Source organism: Rhodnius prolixus, unplaced genomic scaffold (assembly GCF_049639745.1).
Source record: "Rhodnius prolixus isolate KJV_2025 unplaced genomic scaffold, Rpr scaffold_27, whole genome shotgun sequence".
Classification (NCBI taxonomy): domain Eukaryota; kingdom Metazoa; phylum Arthropoda; class Insecta; order Hemiptera; family Reduviidae; genus Rhodnius; species Rhodnius prolixus.
In genome coordinates this window covers 1,115,477-1,133,516 of record NW_027411607.1, presented here as the reverse complement: position 1 = coordinate 1,133,516, position 18,040 = coordinate 1,115,477, and the positions used below count along the sequence as shown (strand labels likewise).

Genomic DNA, 18,040 nt, shown 5'->3' with positions numbered 1-18,040 from the left:
GATAACTGATGAAATGGTGGAAGATTACCAACAATCAAAGAAAAAACTGTTAATAATGTACAAAGGCTACAGTCCAGGTAGAGGGGTAAGTAAATAATTTTTCTATTACCTAATGTGAGGTTATCCATTTTATTTAAGTTGAATATTTTTGTGATAGTGGGGGTAATTTAAATTAAAAAAAATTCTTGGTGAAGGGGGTTAGATTTTTTAAAAAATAATTCCAAGTTAAAACATAAGAGAACATTCAAAACTAGAGTAAGCGAGACTACCACTGTGGCCGACTGGTGAAGATGACGTAACATCCAACACGAAGGTTGTAGGATCGAATCCCATGTAAGAAATAAAAAAGTACCCCCTTCCCATTGGTGGGCGAGGGGGTGGAGGGTAAGATAGAAGAGATCGTTTATAACTAGAGTTAGCGAGAATGCTGCTGTGGCCGACTGGTGAAGATGACGTGTCTACCAGCACGAAGGTTGTAGGATCCAATCCCAGGTAAGTAAAAATAATAAAATAAAAAAATTCACCCTCCTGTCTATCAATAGGCGAGGGGGGTGGAGGTATGTTTCATCAGCTGGTACGAGGTCCGCCATCTTGTGTACTACAGCTGTTAGAAGAGACGCCATCTTGTAGGAGGAGCTTACGAGGGTAGGAGTGGGGGTAAAGGTGGTGTCATCGAATTCGCTGATTGGTAGATTAAGAAGGGTGGGGTGGGGAAGGGGCGTGGCCTAAAGCCCTCGTCGAGTTCGATGATTGGTCAATAAGATGGGGTGGTGGTAGGGGGCGTGGCTTAAACCCTCGTCGAAATCGATGATTGGTCAATAAGGAGGGGAGGGAGTAGGGTTAGGGAGGGGGTGGGAGGGGAGGGGATGACCGCCATTTTGTATTTTAGGTGTGCCAGAACCCCCAAATCCTATCTACTTTATTTTTTCAAAAGTTAAGATATTAACCAGATTTGATGTGCTGTCATGAGATACAATATACTGTTTCAGAAACTTAGATCGAATGTTGGAATAAATAGGGCATTCCAATAAGAGATGTTCAACAGAATTCAATATTAAATGCTTGTACAATTTGCAAACCAATTCCTTATATAAGTAATATTCTTCACCATTTATCAATAGCCTAACTACCTTATTATTTGCTATTATTGGCTAATAACCCTTAATTTATTAATATTAACAATTAACGTGAAGTAGTATTGAGGTTCCAAGTCAGCAAAGTCATAAATATTTATGTAAATTGAAGAAAATTTCGTCTGGACCACTTCCAAGGATTCTAAGTACCTCAAACTCCAGACTTCAGAACCGTAAAGAAATGTAGAAACAACCATGGAATCGAACAAGGTCATTCTCGAATCCCAAGAATCACTTTTCCCTCTAATAAGAATTTCCCTTACCTTAGCACTTGCGCTCACTGAACGCCGTATGAAGTGTTCCGAAGCCCGTTTAAATTTCCCAGATGCCGCAAATGGCACACCTAGGTAAACATACTCCTTTGCATAATCTAATTTCAAATTTCCCCAGAATAAAGGCTTTAGGTTTTTAATTCTCCCTGTGTAGTGTCTGTATACTACAGTTTATAGAAAGTAATTACACTAAATAAAAACAAGGCGTTACTCCTTTCAAGTGCTGAATGGAACTGCCCAAATTTTATTTATTTATTTAACATTATTATAAACAGAAATAATAATTACCATATGTATTAATAGAAATAGTCCCATATGGAAGTTGAATTCTTTAGAGTGCTGACGCCACACCAGTACCCTCCGTAGTGGGTTGGCCGTATCTGTTCGGGGGAAAGATGAGACGGCCAGCCCGCGACCGATATCCTGTTTGGCTGCGTGATTGCTGTAGGTTTCCTGCTTCTTGTGGCGCAGGTCGCTGCTGGCCCTGTTGTGTGGCTTGTTGTGGGCTTCGCTCTGTGATATAGGTCAGAAACGCCGGCTTGACGCGGTCTATGGGTACTATTTTTTGCTTTCCATGTTTTTCCAGAGTGATGGTCTTGTGGACTTTTGCAATCACCCGAAATGGGACTTCATATGGTGGTGTAAGTGCACGACGGTGGCCTTCTTTGCGTAGAAAGACGTGCGAACATGAGGCCAAAGCCTTATGTACAAATGGCCGTTGTGTTGCGTGCCACTCAGCTGGTACTGGGTGCAACTGACTTATAGTCTGCCTAAGTTGTGCGACGAATTCCGTTTGTGGCATTATGGTTCGCTGGTCTGCGAAAAAATCTCCTGGCAGTCGCAGCGTGGTGCCGTATGTGTACTCCGCCGGTGATAGTCCAGTGTCCTCTCTGACAGCGGCTCGGAGACCCAGCAACACAGTGGGCAAGTGCACTGCCCAATTTGTGGTGTCGTGTAGCGTAGTGCTGCTTTTAACGTACGGTGCCAGCGTTCTGTAATGCCATTGGCTTGCGGTTGATATGCTGAAGTGTGCTTAATTTGTGCTCCTGTTAATGCTGTTAACTCATGGTATAGTCGCGACGTAAACTGTGTCCTTTGATCTGTGGTGATGGTTGCTGGGCAACCGAACCTTGCGATCCAATGCTGGTAAAAAGGTGCGGCAACTTCTGCGGCGGTGACGCTGCGCAGAGGGATCGCCTCTGGCCATCGCGAAAACCTATCCACGCAGGTGAGGCAAAAGTGTAGCCTTGTGACACTGCTAGGGGGCCTACAATGTCCTTATGAATGTGCGCGAAACGCTCTTCTGGTGGAACGTAGGGTACCAACGGGGCTTTGGCGTGCCGGGCGACTTTATTTTTTTGGCATTCAATGCAAGCGCGGGCCCATTCCCTGCAATCTGTCTCCATTTCGGCCAGACAAAGCGCTGCGCTTCGCAGTCCGTATCTTGGCCTTCGGACCGATGTGTGCCAGGCCCTGAATCCGCCGTATTACTGACTCTCTAAATTAGAATGGCAAATAGGGGCGCAAGCGTCCGGTAGAAGTGTCGAAAACGAGTGTTTGGCCGGTATTTCCAATGGGGATGGATGACAGGTGCATGGCGGTACTATGTGGGGTGTCCGGCGTGTCTTGCAAGTATGACTGTAGTTGTGAGTCTGATGCTTGCTCTTGAGCAACCTGGGTGTAATTTAGTCCTTCAAATGCGCTAACCTCATCAATTCTAGAGAGAGTATCTGCTACTGTATTAGCCTCGCCTTTGACGTGGCGCACGTCGGTTGTAAACTGCGCGATGAAATCAAGCTGTCTTACTTGCCTAGGGGAAGCTTTGTCCGGTGGCTGCCGGAAGGCGTACATTAAAGGTATGATCTGTACGTATTACAAACTGGCGCCCTTCCAACCAATGGCGGAATTGTCGAACCGCGGCATATGCAGCCAGGAGTTCCCTATCATATGCGCTGTACCTTCGTTCTGTATCACTAAGGCGTCTCGAAAGGAAGGCTAAGGGTTGTATGCCTTGAGCGGTGAGCTGATGTAGCGCAGCGTCGATTGCTACGTCTGAAGCATCTACAGATAGCTCGAGATTAGGGTTCTTTTCCGGGTGTGCTAGTTGGCTATCGCCCGTTTGCACGTGTTGAAAGCGGCTTCTGAGTCAGAGTCCCAGTCGATTGGCCTAGTATCGCGTTTGCGACTATTCTTTAAGAAACGTAGAAGTGGGGCTTGAATGTGTGCTGCACTTGGGATGAACCTACGGAAAAAATTGAATAATCCCAGAAATCGCCTAAGTTGTTCTACTGTACGGGGTTTTGGGAATGAGAAAATTGTGGTGCATTTGGCTGGAAGGGGGCGTATTCCCTGGTCATTTACCAAAAGCCCTAGAAATTGCACCTCAGGGAGTCCGAAATGGCATTTTTGAGGGTTTATTGTCAACCCATAGTTGTCCAGTCGTTGAAGTAGTTCGTGTAGGTGTTATGTTCGTCCTCTGTCGTGGAAGCAACTAAAATGTCGTCGATGTAGACGTAACAGGCGGGGACATCTCGTGTTACCTCGTGCATGAACCTTTGGAATGTTTGTGCCGCATTGCGGAGGCCAAAGGTCATGCACGGAAATTCAAAAAGCCCGAAAGGGGTGATAATAGCGGTTTTGGGTATGTCCCGGGTTGCTACCGGAATTTGGTTGTAAGCCTTCTGTAAGTCTATTGTAGAAAATATCGTTTTACCCGCAAGAGAGCTTGTGAAGTCCTGGATGTGTGGCAATGGGTGTCGGTCTGGTATAGTCAGTGCGTTTAGTTGGCGGTAGTCGCCGCAGGGGCGCCACTCTACCGATTTCTTTCTTACCATGTGCAAGGGGCTAGCCCAGTGGCTATTAGAGGGGCGACAGGTGCCTTCCTTGCAAATGCAGTCAAATTCCGCTTTGGCGGCTTCCAGTTTGTCTGGGGGAAGGCGTCGCGCTCTTGCGAATGCTGGCGGTCCAGAGATTTGAATGGAGTGTGCAATTTTTAGTTGTGGCTGTGGATCTGGTGGTAATAGCCCGACGACTCGAAGGAAGTGGTCTAGCATGGATAAATAAGCGTTCGTAGGCCGGTTGGGTGGTATAGTGGACGTCTCAATGCTGACTGCAATAATACCAGGCCCGTGGTGCGTTTGCGGTCGGGATGAAAGTAGGCATTGTTGGTGCAGGTCAACTATCCATCCCTGAGCCCGCAGAATATCCGCTCCGAGTATAGGGCGAGATTCTCCCGCTATATAGAAACTCCAGCATGCTATTAGGTCATTTCCGAAATTGAGGCGTAGTGTTTTTTGCCCAAAGACCGGTATGGAGGTGCCATTAGCTGCTGTCAAACGTGCAGTAGGGGTATAGTGAGTTGTTTGTTACCGTTTGGAGGTATTGCAGAAACTTCTGCGCCTGTATCTACTAAAAAGGATTTTCCTGAGACTCTATCCGTGATATAGAGGCGGCTAGATATTGAGGTCAAACCGCTTGCCGCCTCTAGCGACTGGCCGAAGGGTTTTCCAAGCGGAATTGACATGGGGATTTACATTTTTGCGCACGAGCTCCAAAACGAGCGTGGTAGTAGCAGGTGGGTGTTTCTCGCGCTTTAAGGGTGTGCAACTGATCAGAGAGCTGTTTTATTTGCATTTCTAGCTCGGTTATCCTTGAGGCATTAGCACTGTTCTTTCGTTGGCGTAAGTATGTACGAACGTCTGCGACTTCCGCTTGAGCAAGCCTTTACTGTGCGGTCGCGCCTTGCTCTTCGGGGTTCAATGTTTCTGGGACGCCATCGACTGGCGCCATTACTGGTGGCATGTTTGTGGGGGCGGCATAGCTGAGTTGTTGGGCGGTTAAAACACGGTCAGCAATGGCCGCTAACTCTTTTAAAGGCGCGGAATGTGCGACCACTATAGTCCGCAGGTTAGTTGGGAGTCTTTGGAGCCACAACCGTCGTATGACGCTTCTGTTCCAGAAGCTAGTCGCTGAAGGTCGTCCAGCAGTTGCGTGGGGCGTCGGTCACCTAATTCCCATCGGCGAATAATCTATCGAGCCGCTGTTCGCACGTTACTCCATATCTAGTAATTAAATAACTGCGCATGACCAGATACTTACCCCCTGTGGTTGTGCGTATAGCGCCTGCTGCCTGAGTCATTACGTCCGTGGGTAGAAGTGCCGTTAGATATGCATATTTCTTCTGATCGTCCTGCACCGCTCCGTGGTTCAAAGCATTGTCAAACTGCTCCAGCACGTTTCTACATGTTCAGCCGTGAAAGGCGGTGTTAGAGCGCGAGGATTGTAGACCTGCGCTGCCGGCACAGCGTGTTGAGGCCATGGTGGTGTTGCTACGGTAGCAGAGATGGTATCTTGCGTCTCACCTAGTGCGTTTGGCGAGCTAGAGTGCGCCCTCCTGGCCCTCTGTCTTTTGCACACCATTTCCGGTTGTCCAAGGCGGGGTCACCAGTCATGGCGGTGTCTCTATACTACAGTTTATAGAAAGTAATTACACTAAATAAAAACAAGGCGTTACTCCTTTCAAGTGCTGAATGGAACTGCCCAAATTTTATTTATTTAACATTATTATAAATAGAAATAATAATTATCATATGTATAATAGAAGAAAAATATATAGTCCCATATGGAAGTTGAATTCTTTAGAGTGCTGCCGCCACACCCTGATTTATGAAAAGGCACAACCTTTGATTTCACCGGATTTAGTTTTAAATAATTATTATGACAATATTCATTCAGAATTTTTCAAATTCTTCTGAGCTGAAGACCAGGAGCGGCTCAACAATACCAGGTCATCTGCAAATTAAAGCATTATAGCTTCCGTTGAACTATTGACCCGTAATCCTGAAGCTCCGTTACTTCTAAAGTAATTTACAATATCTGAAATATAGGGAAGGGATTAGCTATGAGGTTAGCATACTGGACTCCCACGCGGAGGTCCCGGGTTCGAATCCAGCAGCTGACCCTTAGATTTTCTCTTCCTAGGAGCTTCTTACAGCTCACTGTCCGGTGATGGACAGTGTTGTCTGTAACGAGAGAACACTGTCCGGAGGCCGGCAGTGCACTGGAAAAAGCTCCGGGCGCTAATAACCTCAGCTGTTGATGCGCCAAAAAAAAAAAAAAAAAAAAATATCTGAAATAAAAAGGATAAATAGAGCTGGGCTAAGAGATTCATCCTGAAGTAGTCCAGAGGTCACACCTATTTCTTTAGAAATTGTTTGCCATCTCGTATACTTACTTACTGCACAGCTCTACAGCCCGGGATGGGCCTTGGCTTCCTTAATAATATCATTCCATGTTTCTCTGTCCTTAACTTTTCCTTTCCAGCCGGTTACGCCAAGTGTCCTCAGATCTTCCTCCATTTCCTGGATCCAGCGTCTACGTGGGCGCACAATTCTCCTTTTTCCGAAGACCGTGCCTTGCAGCAGTCTGCGTGGTTATCTGGCATTCTTTCCCATGCCCAAGCCATTCGATACGAAGGACTTTTATAAAATGAGTAACGCAAATATCGTTATAAATCGCGTAGAGCTCTCTGTTCGTTCTGATTCTCCAGTTGCCATTATCACTATCATAAACTGGTGCGTATATCTTCCGAAGGGCTGAAACCGACGAAGATGATTCCGACACATTCAATGGACCTGACATCCGATGTATTGGATTTCGAATATTGTGCGCAAATCGCAAGCACCAGGCCACTACGTTTTGCAGCGTGTACAGACTGGAGAATTTAGCCTCCAATTCCTCAGGGCAGGACAATACACTTGACACTTTAAGGGCCTGGGAGCGAATTTCTGCTCCTACGACAGGGTCAGACAAATCGGCCCTCACTTGCCCAAGGGGCCATGACTCGTGGTTTGATTTCAGCCAAGAGGGACCTTCCCACCATAACGGGTGGCTCACTAATTCTTGGGGTCGCAGTCCACGTGAGGCACAGTCAGCGGGGTTTTGTGAGGACGAAATGTGGAACCATTGCGAGGCGGGAACCTTTTCCAAAATAGCCGCTACTCTATTACCCACGAACACTTTCCAATGCGGAGGTGGAGTTGCTGTGATCCAGGCAAGGGCAATGGTCGAATCAGAAAAGGCTAGGATATTTTGGGTGGTTATCTGAGGGAACAGCAGACTGACTTTGTGAATCGTAAGGGCAAGTAGGTGGGCCGCACAGAGCTCCAGACGAGGGAGCGTGACCGGTTTCATGGGGGCCATTCTGGCTTTGGACATGACCAGGCTAATGACAGTGTTCTCAGACTGGGACACTAGGTAGACCACTGCCGCATAGGCTCGCTCAGACGCGTCAGCGAAACCCACTAAATAGCACTTAGGATTGGGTAAGGACAAAAATCTAGGTATACGAATTTTGGACAGATCAGGCAAGGAAAAAGCAAACTGACCCCATTCCTGGGCAATTGATGAGGGCAGGGGATCATCCCAATCAAACGAGGCTTGACAGACTATTCTAAATATTGCACGGGCAAAAACTGTTATGGGAATTAGCCATCCCAAGGGGTCAAAGACTTTGGCAATCTGACTGGCTAGTTGTCTTTTGGTTTGAACACTAGGAACAGAACGAATCACAAAATGGAAGTAATCTTGAGAAGGGTTCCAACAAAGTCGCAGAATTTTCAATTGCGACTCCACATCGTTCTCCAAACAGACTGAGGACATGGCAGGGAGAAGATGCTCAGAGGGTATTTCACTTAACAATTGTGGGTGATTTGATGCCCATTTTCTAAGTTCAATTTGAGCCTGACTCACTAATTTGATTAACTGATCTCTGGATTGCAATGCCGCTTCTAAAGTAAGGCCTCCACCAGAAATGTCATCTACATAGGTGCAGTCGCGTAGTATCTCAGATGCCAGGGAGAGGGAAGCCTGAGAAGTAAGAGCTAATTCCTGAAAGACGCGACTTGCTAAGTAGGGAGCTGACGTGGTTCCATAGGTGACAGTGCACAAACGGTACTCTTGAACCGGTTGGCTGGTGTAAAATCGCCAAAGGATACGCAATAAGTCTCTATCTTCCGGTGGATGTTGTATCTGCCGAAACATCTGACGAATGTCAGCAGTGAACACCCACTTGTCAGATCTGAATCGGGTAACGACCTTCCAAATGTCGAGTTGCAACTTGGGACCAGGAAGTAAGAGCTCATTGAGGGAAACGCCTGATGAGGACTTCTGAGAGGCATTGAAGACAACTCTGATCTTCTCCGGGGGGTTATCTGGGCGATGTACCGCGTGATGGGGTATGTAATAAGTGACTTGACCCAACTTTAAGGGAGGAGCTAGTTCCATGTGTTTCGACTCTAGGTAGTCTCGCATGAACTCGACGTAGGGAGGGCGGAGATGTGGAGACTTCGCATGGCGAGACTCAGTCTAAAGAAGGCGCTTTAGAGCAACCTTTCTAGACTCGCCGAGACAACAAGGACTGGTTTTGAGCGGTAGTGCTACTGAAAAACGACCATCAGGGAGTCGAGAGTAGGACTTAGAGAAGCACTCTTCGGCCTTCAACTCCTCTGGCGTAAGGGGCGAGACTTCAGATACTTCCTCCAGGGCGAACATTTTTTCCATGAGACGGGACAAGACTATGTCAGGGGGGTGCGGAATAGGTGGTGAAGCTTTTCCAGAGCTGAGGCGAAGTACTGTTGGTTTAAAAGAAATTGCCGACACAGGATTGACTAAAGAGAGATTGACAGGTAGAGCGGAACCTTCGGAGGGAATGTCTTCCGCAGTAGGTATGGTAGTAGGAGGAGTTATTATAATTCGCAGTGGACGCCGCGTTCTAATTGAACGTTGTGGTTTCGGTGAGGGGAGTTGACTAGCTACAATCGGACGAGGAGGTTCTTGAAGATTTGCTTCCTGTGAGGAAGAGGATAGGATTTGCGGGGAGGATGCTGACAAACTGGGTAAGCTGGGCTGGTCTGACTCTTCAGGGTTGTCACAAGGGACAATTGGCTCAGACTCAGAGTTACTAGGAGTGTTGCCGATCGAAGGCTCATCTTCTGGGATAGACTGGTTAAAAGATACCTTAGGGGGTGTCAATTGGCCATACTTATGCTTGAATAAAATTTTATAATAGGTCCGATATAATTTAGAATTGGACCTGCTGTCCTTGACAGAGGAGTCAAACCGAACCCTTCTCGTGGGGAAGCTTCTCAAGGGACCAGACATGATCCAACCAAGAGTGGTCAATCTTGCGTTAGGGGAACCATTTTGGGAACGAATTATCTTACTGAGATCGATGGCATCAAAGACTGAGGCTGAGAAGACCACATCCACTGGCCTTGGTTCATTAAAGGTTGGGTCGGCTAAAGGTTTGTCTATTAGATGCGACCAATCCTTGACAGGAAAATAGGAGGATGGTGCATCTGGGACAGTCTTGGTAACTACGCGGAAAGGGATTTTGAGTTGGGCAAAAGGAGGGGCTTGTCTTAAATTGGTCGATACCTGACCCACAACTTGGGTGGCAATATTGCCCCCTATGCCACGAACACCGCCTGACATGGGGTTATAAGTCAATTTGCTTTCCTTGGCAAAAGCTTTATTCATTAAGTTGATCTCACTGCCTGAATCCAGCAGGGCACGAGCGCGATACCTCTGGCCATCCCCTCCAAGAAGATGCACCAGGGCAGTGGGAGAGACTGACATGTCTGATGGGAAGGACTTAACAATTGATTTCCGTAAGGATTTCGTCGCATGACATTGACGACAGTATCTGCGACGGCAGAAGACGAAATTGGACAATGAAGGGGTATCGCGCCTGCCAAGAACCTATTGTTCTGGCTGTGGGGATGGTGCTGGGTGGCGGCCAAAATAAGTGATAGGAAGTACGGGGGGTAGACTATCTGAGGAGGATGATGACGTAGGGCGAGACTCAGAGTCCCTGGCTTGGCCTAAAGACAAGTGAGATTCGAAAGAGCTGGGGGAAGAAGGGAACGCCGAGGAAACGGGGGAGGAGAATCAGGGAGGCCCGGGGAGGGCGCCCTTTTCATTAGAACTCTAGATTTTGGGGGCCGATGGGTCTGCAGGGACATTAGTGGCGGAATGACAACCGCACGTGCTCTTCTCTGACTCAAACTCGTGGAAGGTGGAGGGGGTGTAAAGAAGTGTGGTGTTCCCCGTGCCATTTTGCGCATCCGACCTGGCAAGGACATCGAGCCACGGAGTGGTTGGCGGAAAGACAATTGACGCACAAATTTTTATTCACTACTAAGCTCCACCTGTCAGTAATTGACATGTTCAAGTAGTCAGCACACTTCGACATACGGTGCGAATTCCCGCACACGTAGCATTGGAGAGACGTAGAGGTTGAGGAAACTGGGGCACGAGAGGTGGAAGGAGTCGGCGGATGAACTGGAGGTGGTGATGAGGATGATACAGGCCTCCTTGGGGGGCGGGGAACGAAACGTACCGATTTGGGTGTGTACCCTTTTAACTGTTTGGGAGAAGAGAGCGCCTCCACCTGGATACCCTGAACGGGAGAAGCAGGACGAGGTTGAGGTAAAGGGAAAGGAGAAGGAGAACTGTGTCTAGGAGTGGGCTGTACAACAGGGTTGGAGAAGGATTGACCAAAGGTTAATTTTGGCGAGAACCTGTCTTCCTGGTCCTTTAGAAAATCCAGGACCTGAGAGCTGGTAGGAAGTGAATCAAAGGATCCTAAATATTTCTTCCTAAATTCCTCTTGAAGGGCAGGGGAGAGGACGGAGAGAGTGACATGACAAAGTAGGAAGTCCAGGGGATGCGGAATCTCGCATTGATCTAACATGATCTGTCGGCGTGACAGCCATGCTATACAGTTGTCAATGCTAGGGTCCTCACCAGGGAACTGCAGGAATGTCTCCATGATGGCACTGGCGATGCGCAGCTTACCCTCATAACTGGAATCGAGTATTTCCCACGCGTAGGCATAGCCTTCCTCGGAGGACTGAGCGTTCTGTATGATGGATAAAGGGGGGCCCCTCAAGGAGGATCTGAGGGCGTCAAGCCGCTTGGCGGCAGACAGGGATAACTTGTGGACCTCAGACGTGAAGGTCGATTTGAAACATTTGTATTGCAGGACATCTCCATTAAAAGGGTTTATATTGGGAATGACCAATTCTCGAAGTTGCCGTCGGGCTAATTCGATAATAGACTCGTCCGTCACTGTGACAGGAGAACCTTGACACATCGAGTCAGAGTGGCCAGGGGGAGCTGTGGCCAATAAGGGCATTATAATGGCTAGCTGCGCCGATTCAGCTAGCTCATGGCTTTCAGACAGGGATAAAGCGAGGGGACCACTGACTTCTGGGGGCAGGGCGCGCAGCCACCCCCATGCTTCCCTGTCCACAGTCTGGGACAGCAAGGAGAACATGGAAGAGTACTGACGACTGAGCTCCAAGGCATGGGGGGAACTAGGGGACAGGTCACGGACCTTTCGCGACCAACTATCTAATCTAGCTATCAAATGTCTGCATCTATCTGACTGCATGTATATCAGAACTGCGATCTGACTGTGACTGAACTCGAGGCGTTTCTTCCAATTCGGGGGGACTGGGAGAGACTGGCGACAGTGGAGGAGTAGCTTGAATTTGTTCTTCCATTTTAATCAAGGGGGAGGTGCACGACAAAACGGGCAACAGGTTACAATAAGCTAGATGTAAACAAATAAAATTAATCAATGGCCTGACTACAGGCAACACGAATACCATAAAATAATGTATGATTACAACCAACGCAAAAACTATTTCTATTCAAAGATAAAAGTAATTTAAAAACAAATTGAATTGAATGTGTCAACTAAACACATTTACATCTAAAGCTGACTGGGTCAATTATACAAATATATGTGTGCATGTGAGCATACACTTGAGCTAATATTATAATTACAACCAATACAAAACAAAACAAACTATCTCTATTTAAAATTAACAGTAATTTAAAAAACAAATTGAATTGAATGTGTCAACTAAACACATTTACATCTAAAGCTGACTGGGTCAATTATACAAATATATGTGAGTATGTGAGCATACACTTGAGCTAATATTATAATTACAACCAATACAAAACAAAACAAACTATCTCTATTTAAAATTAACAGTAATTTAAAAATAAATTGAATTGAATGTATCAGCTAAACACATTTACATCTGAGCCTGGCTAAATCAGATATATATATATGTATACTTTCGAATAATAGTAGTTACCAGCAACACAAAGGCTGTTTCAGTCTATAAAATGACAACAGGGAAATTAAAAATAGTGTACATACGACAACAAAACGCACAGGCAAGTGCTAAGGCGACTTTTCGCTCCTTAGTATAACTGGCGACAGGCTAGACAAGTAAAGGCGATGCTGAGGTATTCTGGGTGGATTCCCGGGTTTCGGCACCATGAAAAATATTCGAAGAGGGCTAAATGAAATGTCCAAGGCGAGGACGAAATGTGGGAGAGCAGTTTAGTCTAATTATGTTGTATTGAAAGGAATTATGTTGTATTGAAAGGAGGGGAAATAAAATGTGGTGGACGCCACAGCCACCCAAAATACCTTCGCCAAAGCCTTACAAAAAATAACAAGTATTTATTGATGATACAATACCAATTGGCTAGACAACATGCAATTGACAACTACACAGTTTATCCTTCCTGACGGAGGGAATGTTAATGTGAACAACTTTACAATTTTCTTGCCTGGCGACAAGGGAAATCTCTCCACATGGGAGTACAAATAGGTACGTACAATGTTTTCACTTACAGAATTAAGGCCTTTACAATTGAGGGGACAATTATATGCCAAGACAACATAAATGACAATAATGTCAGAAAGGGAGTTATTCTCCACTGATACTTGTATTAATAGATTAACTCCAGGCAGACTACGCTGGTTAAACCAAAAACACATTGACAATTTGTAAAAAACACAACAAACTTGGCGCAATGACGCTATATAGACAAAGAATTACACTTGACGAGAACGACACTTCTCACTTCCTTGTAAAGTCAAGGACTAGTGATGGGCTATTTGAGCGGACTCGTTCCATTGGAACGAGTCCGATGGTGGAACGAGTTGATTCAAATCCCTATTTTTAAAAAAAGTGATTCCGCCCCGCCCCAAAAAATTTAGGCAAATAAAAATGAAAATGAGGCAGCAGAAGGTTTGGAACGATTAAACATAAGAACAAATGTCACGCAATTTATTATATTATTATATCATTAAATGTTAGCTTTCCCAGTTAATAACAAAACTATATTTCTTTAACACACATTGAGTACTATCCCTAATTTCCAATTGCTCTGATAAATATAAAATTAACAACGTAATACAAATATTAACACAAAAATAGGCTAGTCAAATATAAATTAAAGCAATGCAGTTTTGTCATTATCTAGCTTGACCACTAGAAGACTGGAGTTAACTTACTTCAAGAGTATTCAAGGTAGAGAAACGGAAATGGGTAGGAAATTATTCCATAAAAATTCTAACCCTTCAAAATTATAATTACTCATAATATTTATTAACTAAGAATTGAATATCAAGCTTTTAAAATATTATCTTATTGTTTTACAAAAAGAAAAAGCTGTGTGCTTAATCTTAAACTTAGCGCTGGACACTCTTACTCTCATCTTCATTGGCGTAAGCTTGAACGTGTACATGTCAGCTAGACGGTCAAAGTAAAACTGGGCCAAAATTTAGTATTACCTAACTGGTTTACTTAGTGTAGTATCCCTCCCACTCTATCACCTATTTCACAAACATTCATCGATTGAAAATATTTTTTAGTTAAATATTCGTTTCATTGGAATACAAAAAACATTATAACGCTTTCTTAAGATGATTTGAATTTTTAAAATTTGTTTTTGTCCATTACTCTTATAAAATACGAAGAATTTCAAATAAAATATAATATACAAACACAGAATGATCTAGTGTGCAGGTGGAGTCAGTCGTAGTTACCATGACAACGGAACCGTTAAACGACTCCGGCCCAGCTCTAGCATTTTCATTGGTTAAATCCACTGGAGTTGGTGGAGTCGAATCCGGAGTGATTTAAATCCTTTTGAAACCGGACTCGTTCCATTTTTTCGTTCACTGAATCTAGCCAATAGAAATTGCTGGAGCTGGAACCGGAGTTGTTTAACGGTTCCATTGCTATGGTAACGAGGACTGACTCCACCTGCATACTAGATCATTGTGTTTGTATATTATATTTTATTTGAAATTCTTCGTATTATATAAGAGTAATGGACAAAAACAAATTTTAAAAATTAAAATCATCTTAAGAAAGCGTTATAATGTTTTTTGTATTCAAATAAAACGAATATTTAACTAAAAATTATTTCCAATCGATGAATGTTTGTGAAATTGGTGATAGAGTGGGAGGGATACTGCAGTAAGTAAACCAATTAGGTAATACTAAATTTTGGCTCAGTGTTACTTTGACTGTCTCACGGTCATGTACACGGTTAAACTTACCCAATGAAGATAAGAATAAGAGTGTCCAGCGCTATGTTAAAGATTAAGCACACAGCTTTTTCTTTTCGTAAGATAATAAGATAATATTTTTAAAGCTTGATATACAAGTCCTAGTAAATAAATATTTCTTTATTTATGAGTAATTATCATTTTGCTTGAAGGGTTAGAATTTTTTTTATGGGAATAATTTCCTACCCATTTCCGTTTCTCTACCTTGGATCCTCTTGAAGCACGTTAACTCCAGTCTTCCAGTGGTCAAGCTAGATAATGACTAAACAGCATTGCTTTAATTTTTATAATTGACTAGTCTATTTTTATGTTAATTTTTGTGTTACGTTGTTAATTTTATATTTATCAGTGCAATTGGAAATTAGGGATAGTACTCAATGTGTGTTAAAGAAATATAGTTTTGTTATTAACTGGGAAAGCTAACATTTAATGATATTTTTTAATAAATTGCGTGACATTTTTACTAATGCATAGGGTAAGTACAGAGACCGGAATCGGTGAACGAGTTGTTGGAATCGATTCCAACCCTGGAACTGATTCAAATCCAACGAGTCCAAAGACGGACTCGTTCTGCCCATCACTATCAAGGACAACTGCCTGAGCTTGGTCACGTACGCAGTCCCATTCTCCTTCCAGACCTCCAATGCAGCCAACCCTTCACTGCATCAACCTAAATTTCCCACAAGTGGGAAATCTATTAATCTATTAATATAACACAAATGCATGGACTTGGTCCATCAGCTGAGAAGCACGTAATTAAAATTCTAACTTGATACAAAACAAAAAATAAAATAAAACAAAAATACATAAAATTTAAGAGAAGAAACTAATAATTAAACTGTTCTGTCATAAACTTCCTGTATCTACCTGCGCATATACAATACATATTAAGCTGTGCCCAGTCCTTACCATTCAAATACTCTAAAAATTGGGGTTCACCTAATTGTTTTGTCCCAAAACATTTAATTCTGAACTCCCTTAAAACAGGACAAACGGCAATGTAGTGGTAGACATCTTCCACTTGACCCAGATTGCACAAACTGCATAAATGCTCTTGCTCACTTCTCCCAATTCTAAAATTCAGTCCTAAGAGCTGACCTCTTACCTTAAAAACATTTTTCATTAAAATAAAATTGTTATCATCTGCTATATAAGGATTTTGTAAACTCAATGACAAATCCTTATATATACTATGATAAACAGAACGATTTGCTTTGGACAGTAAACTGCATTTAAATTCATGTTTAATTTTATCTAATAAATTAACTATATTAGTTGAATTACTATAATTTACCTCACAATCATATTTTTTGCATAAATTTATAAAATTCTCGTGCCTAAACAGTTTTTTATTAATGATTTCTTGAGCAAGTAACTTGGTCAACCTGGAATTATCTAATGACAATACTTTATGAATATAGTTGATATGCAGAGATAAAGTAAAGATATATAACGGACTAGCCCCTGTTTCCAACTATATTATATAGTCCGGCGAATTTCGTGGAAGAGAGAATATTTTTTTGATGAAAAAGGTGAATACTCTTTCAATAGAAACAAACCGCCTAAAATCCCAAACTTGCGCAGCATAACAAATAACTGCTCTTGAAACAGCGTTGAAAACTTCCAATTTCGCTGATATGGGGACACCATAATTTTTCAATAAGCTGCTATAGGTCGAATTTATTCCAAATTTAGCAGTAGATACTTTTTCTAAGAAATGCTGGCTAAAAGAAAGCCTTGGCGACACTCGAATCCCCAGATACTTATAGTCATTTACTATTTCTAGATTTTCTCTAAGATATGACCAATGTTCATTTCGCGCTAACCTCCCACCATTTCTGAAAACCATTATTTTCGACTTGGTAAGGTTCACTGATAAATTCCAGCAATCACAATACCGAGACAAATTATTTAACATTCTTTGATGGAGGGGTGATCAGCCATTATAACAATATCATCGGCGTATAATAAACATCTAATATTTATACCCGCAATACGAATGCCACCTTCTAGGGCCTCATGTATATCATTTATATATAACGAGAACAACAGTGGTGATAACAAGCATCCCTGTTTCAAACCCATTTTCGTTGGAAAGCTTCTCGTAAGGCCTACCGGAGTCCACACACAGACCTCGGTCTGTTTATACAAACCTTGTACCGCATTTATGAATTTAGTAGACACCCCCATTGTATGTAATTTATAAAAGATATTATTTCTACTTGGAGAGTCAAACGCCGACTTAAAATCAATAAAACAACAGTATAATTTTTCCCCTTTATTTCTAGTTTTCAATTTAATAATGTTAAGAAGATTAAAAATGTTGTCCACTGTGGAATATCCTCTTCTAAATCCAGCGAGGTATTCCAGCAAAACATTATTTTCAGTTACCCATGCTTCTAACCTCTGCAAAAGCAAACCAGTAAATAATTTAGAAATGCAGTCCAAAAAAGAAATCCCTCTTAATTCCCAGCAACATTTACATCTCCTTTTTTAAGTAATGGAAAAATAATTGATCGCGAAAAACTCGCCGGCACATCTGACGATTCATAAATGTAATTGAACAAATTCAGTAATTTCTCCAAAAAATGTTGTGTACTATACTTATAAAATTCAAAAGGAACGCGATCAAGACCGGGCGCTTTTCCAATCTTTACCTTATTTATTACTTTTAAAAACTCCTTGTAACTGAATTCTTTATCCAAGACCGCTACCACTGTTAAAGGCGCTGCAAAACTTATTAAATTCGAATGACATGCAGGATTTAACAAACTGCTAAAATGCTCTATCCATTCCTTATTTTTAATTGCGGGTGAACAGATAAAATTCTTACTTCTCAATTCTTTAATAACTGACCAAAAATCTTTAGAATTCTGAACCTTCTTTCAATTGCTCATTCAATGCCAAAAAATATTCTCTCTTTTTATTTTTACATATAAACTTGTATTCTCGATTACAAATAGTATACTTGTTTTTGATAAACACTAACCCACTTTTTCTAAACAGATGTAAAAGCCTAAAACATTTATTTCTTAATTGTTTACATTCCATATCGTACCATTTTTGTTTTGTTCTTCCATTATTAACAGCTCTTTGTTTACAATTACCCAAAGTGGATGCATCTCTAATCATTTTAATAAATACATCTATTGTTTCTTGTGTATTTAATGGGATATTATTATTAC

General features: G+C 42.9%; 1 protein-coding gene across 1 annotated transcript; it reads right to left on the bottom strand.

Annotated features, from left to right (window-relative positions):
• Positions 1 to 6,778: 6,778 nt before the first annotated feature.
• Positions 6,779 to 8,689, bottom strand: LOC141455172 (uncharacterized). Its single transcript, XM_074130034.1, has one exon. The coding sequence runs from the start codon at positions 8,687 to 8,689 to the stop codon at positions 6,779 to 6,781; it is 1,911 nt and encodes a 636-aa protein (XP_073986135.1).
• Positions 8,690 to 18,040: the final 9,351 nt, after the last annotated feature.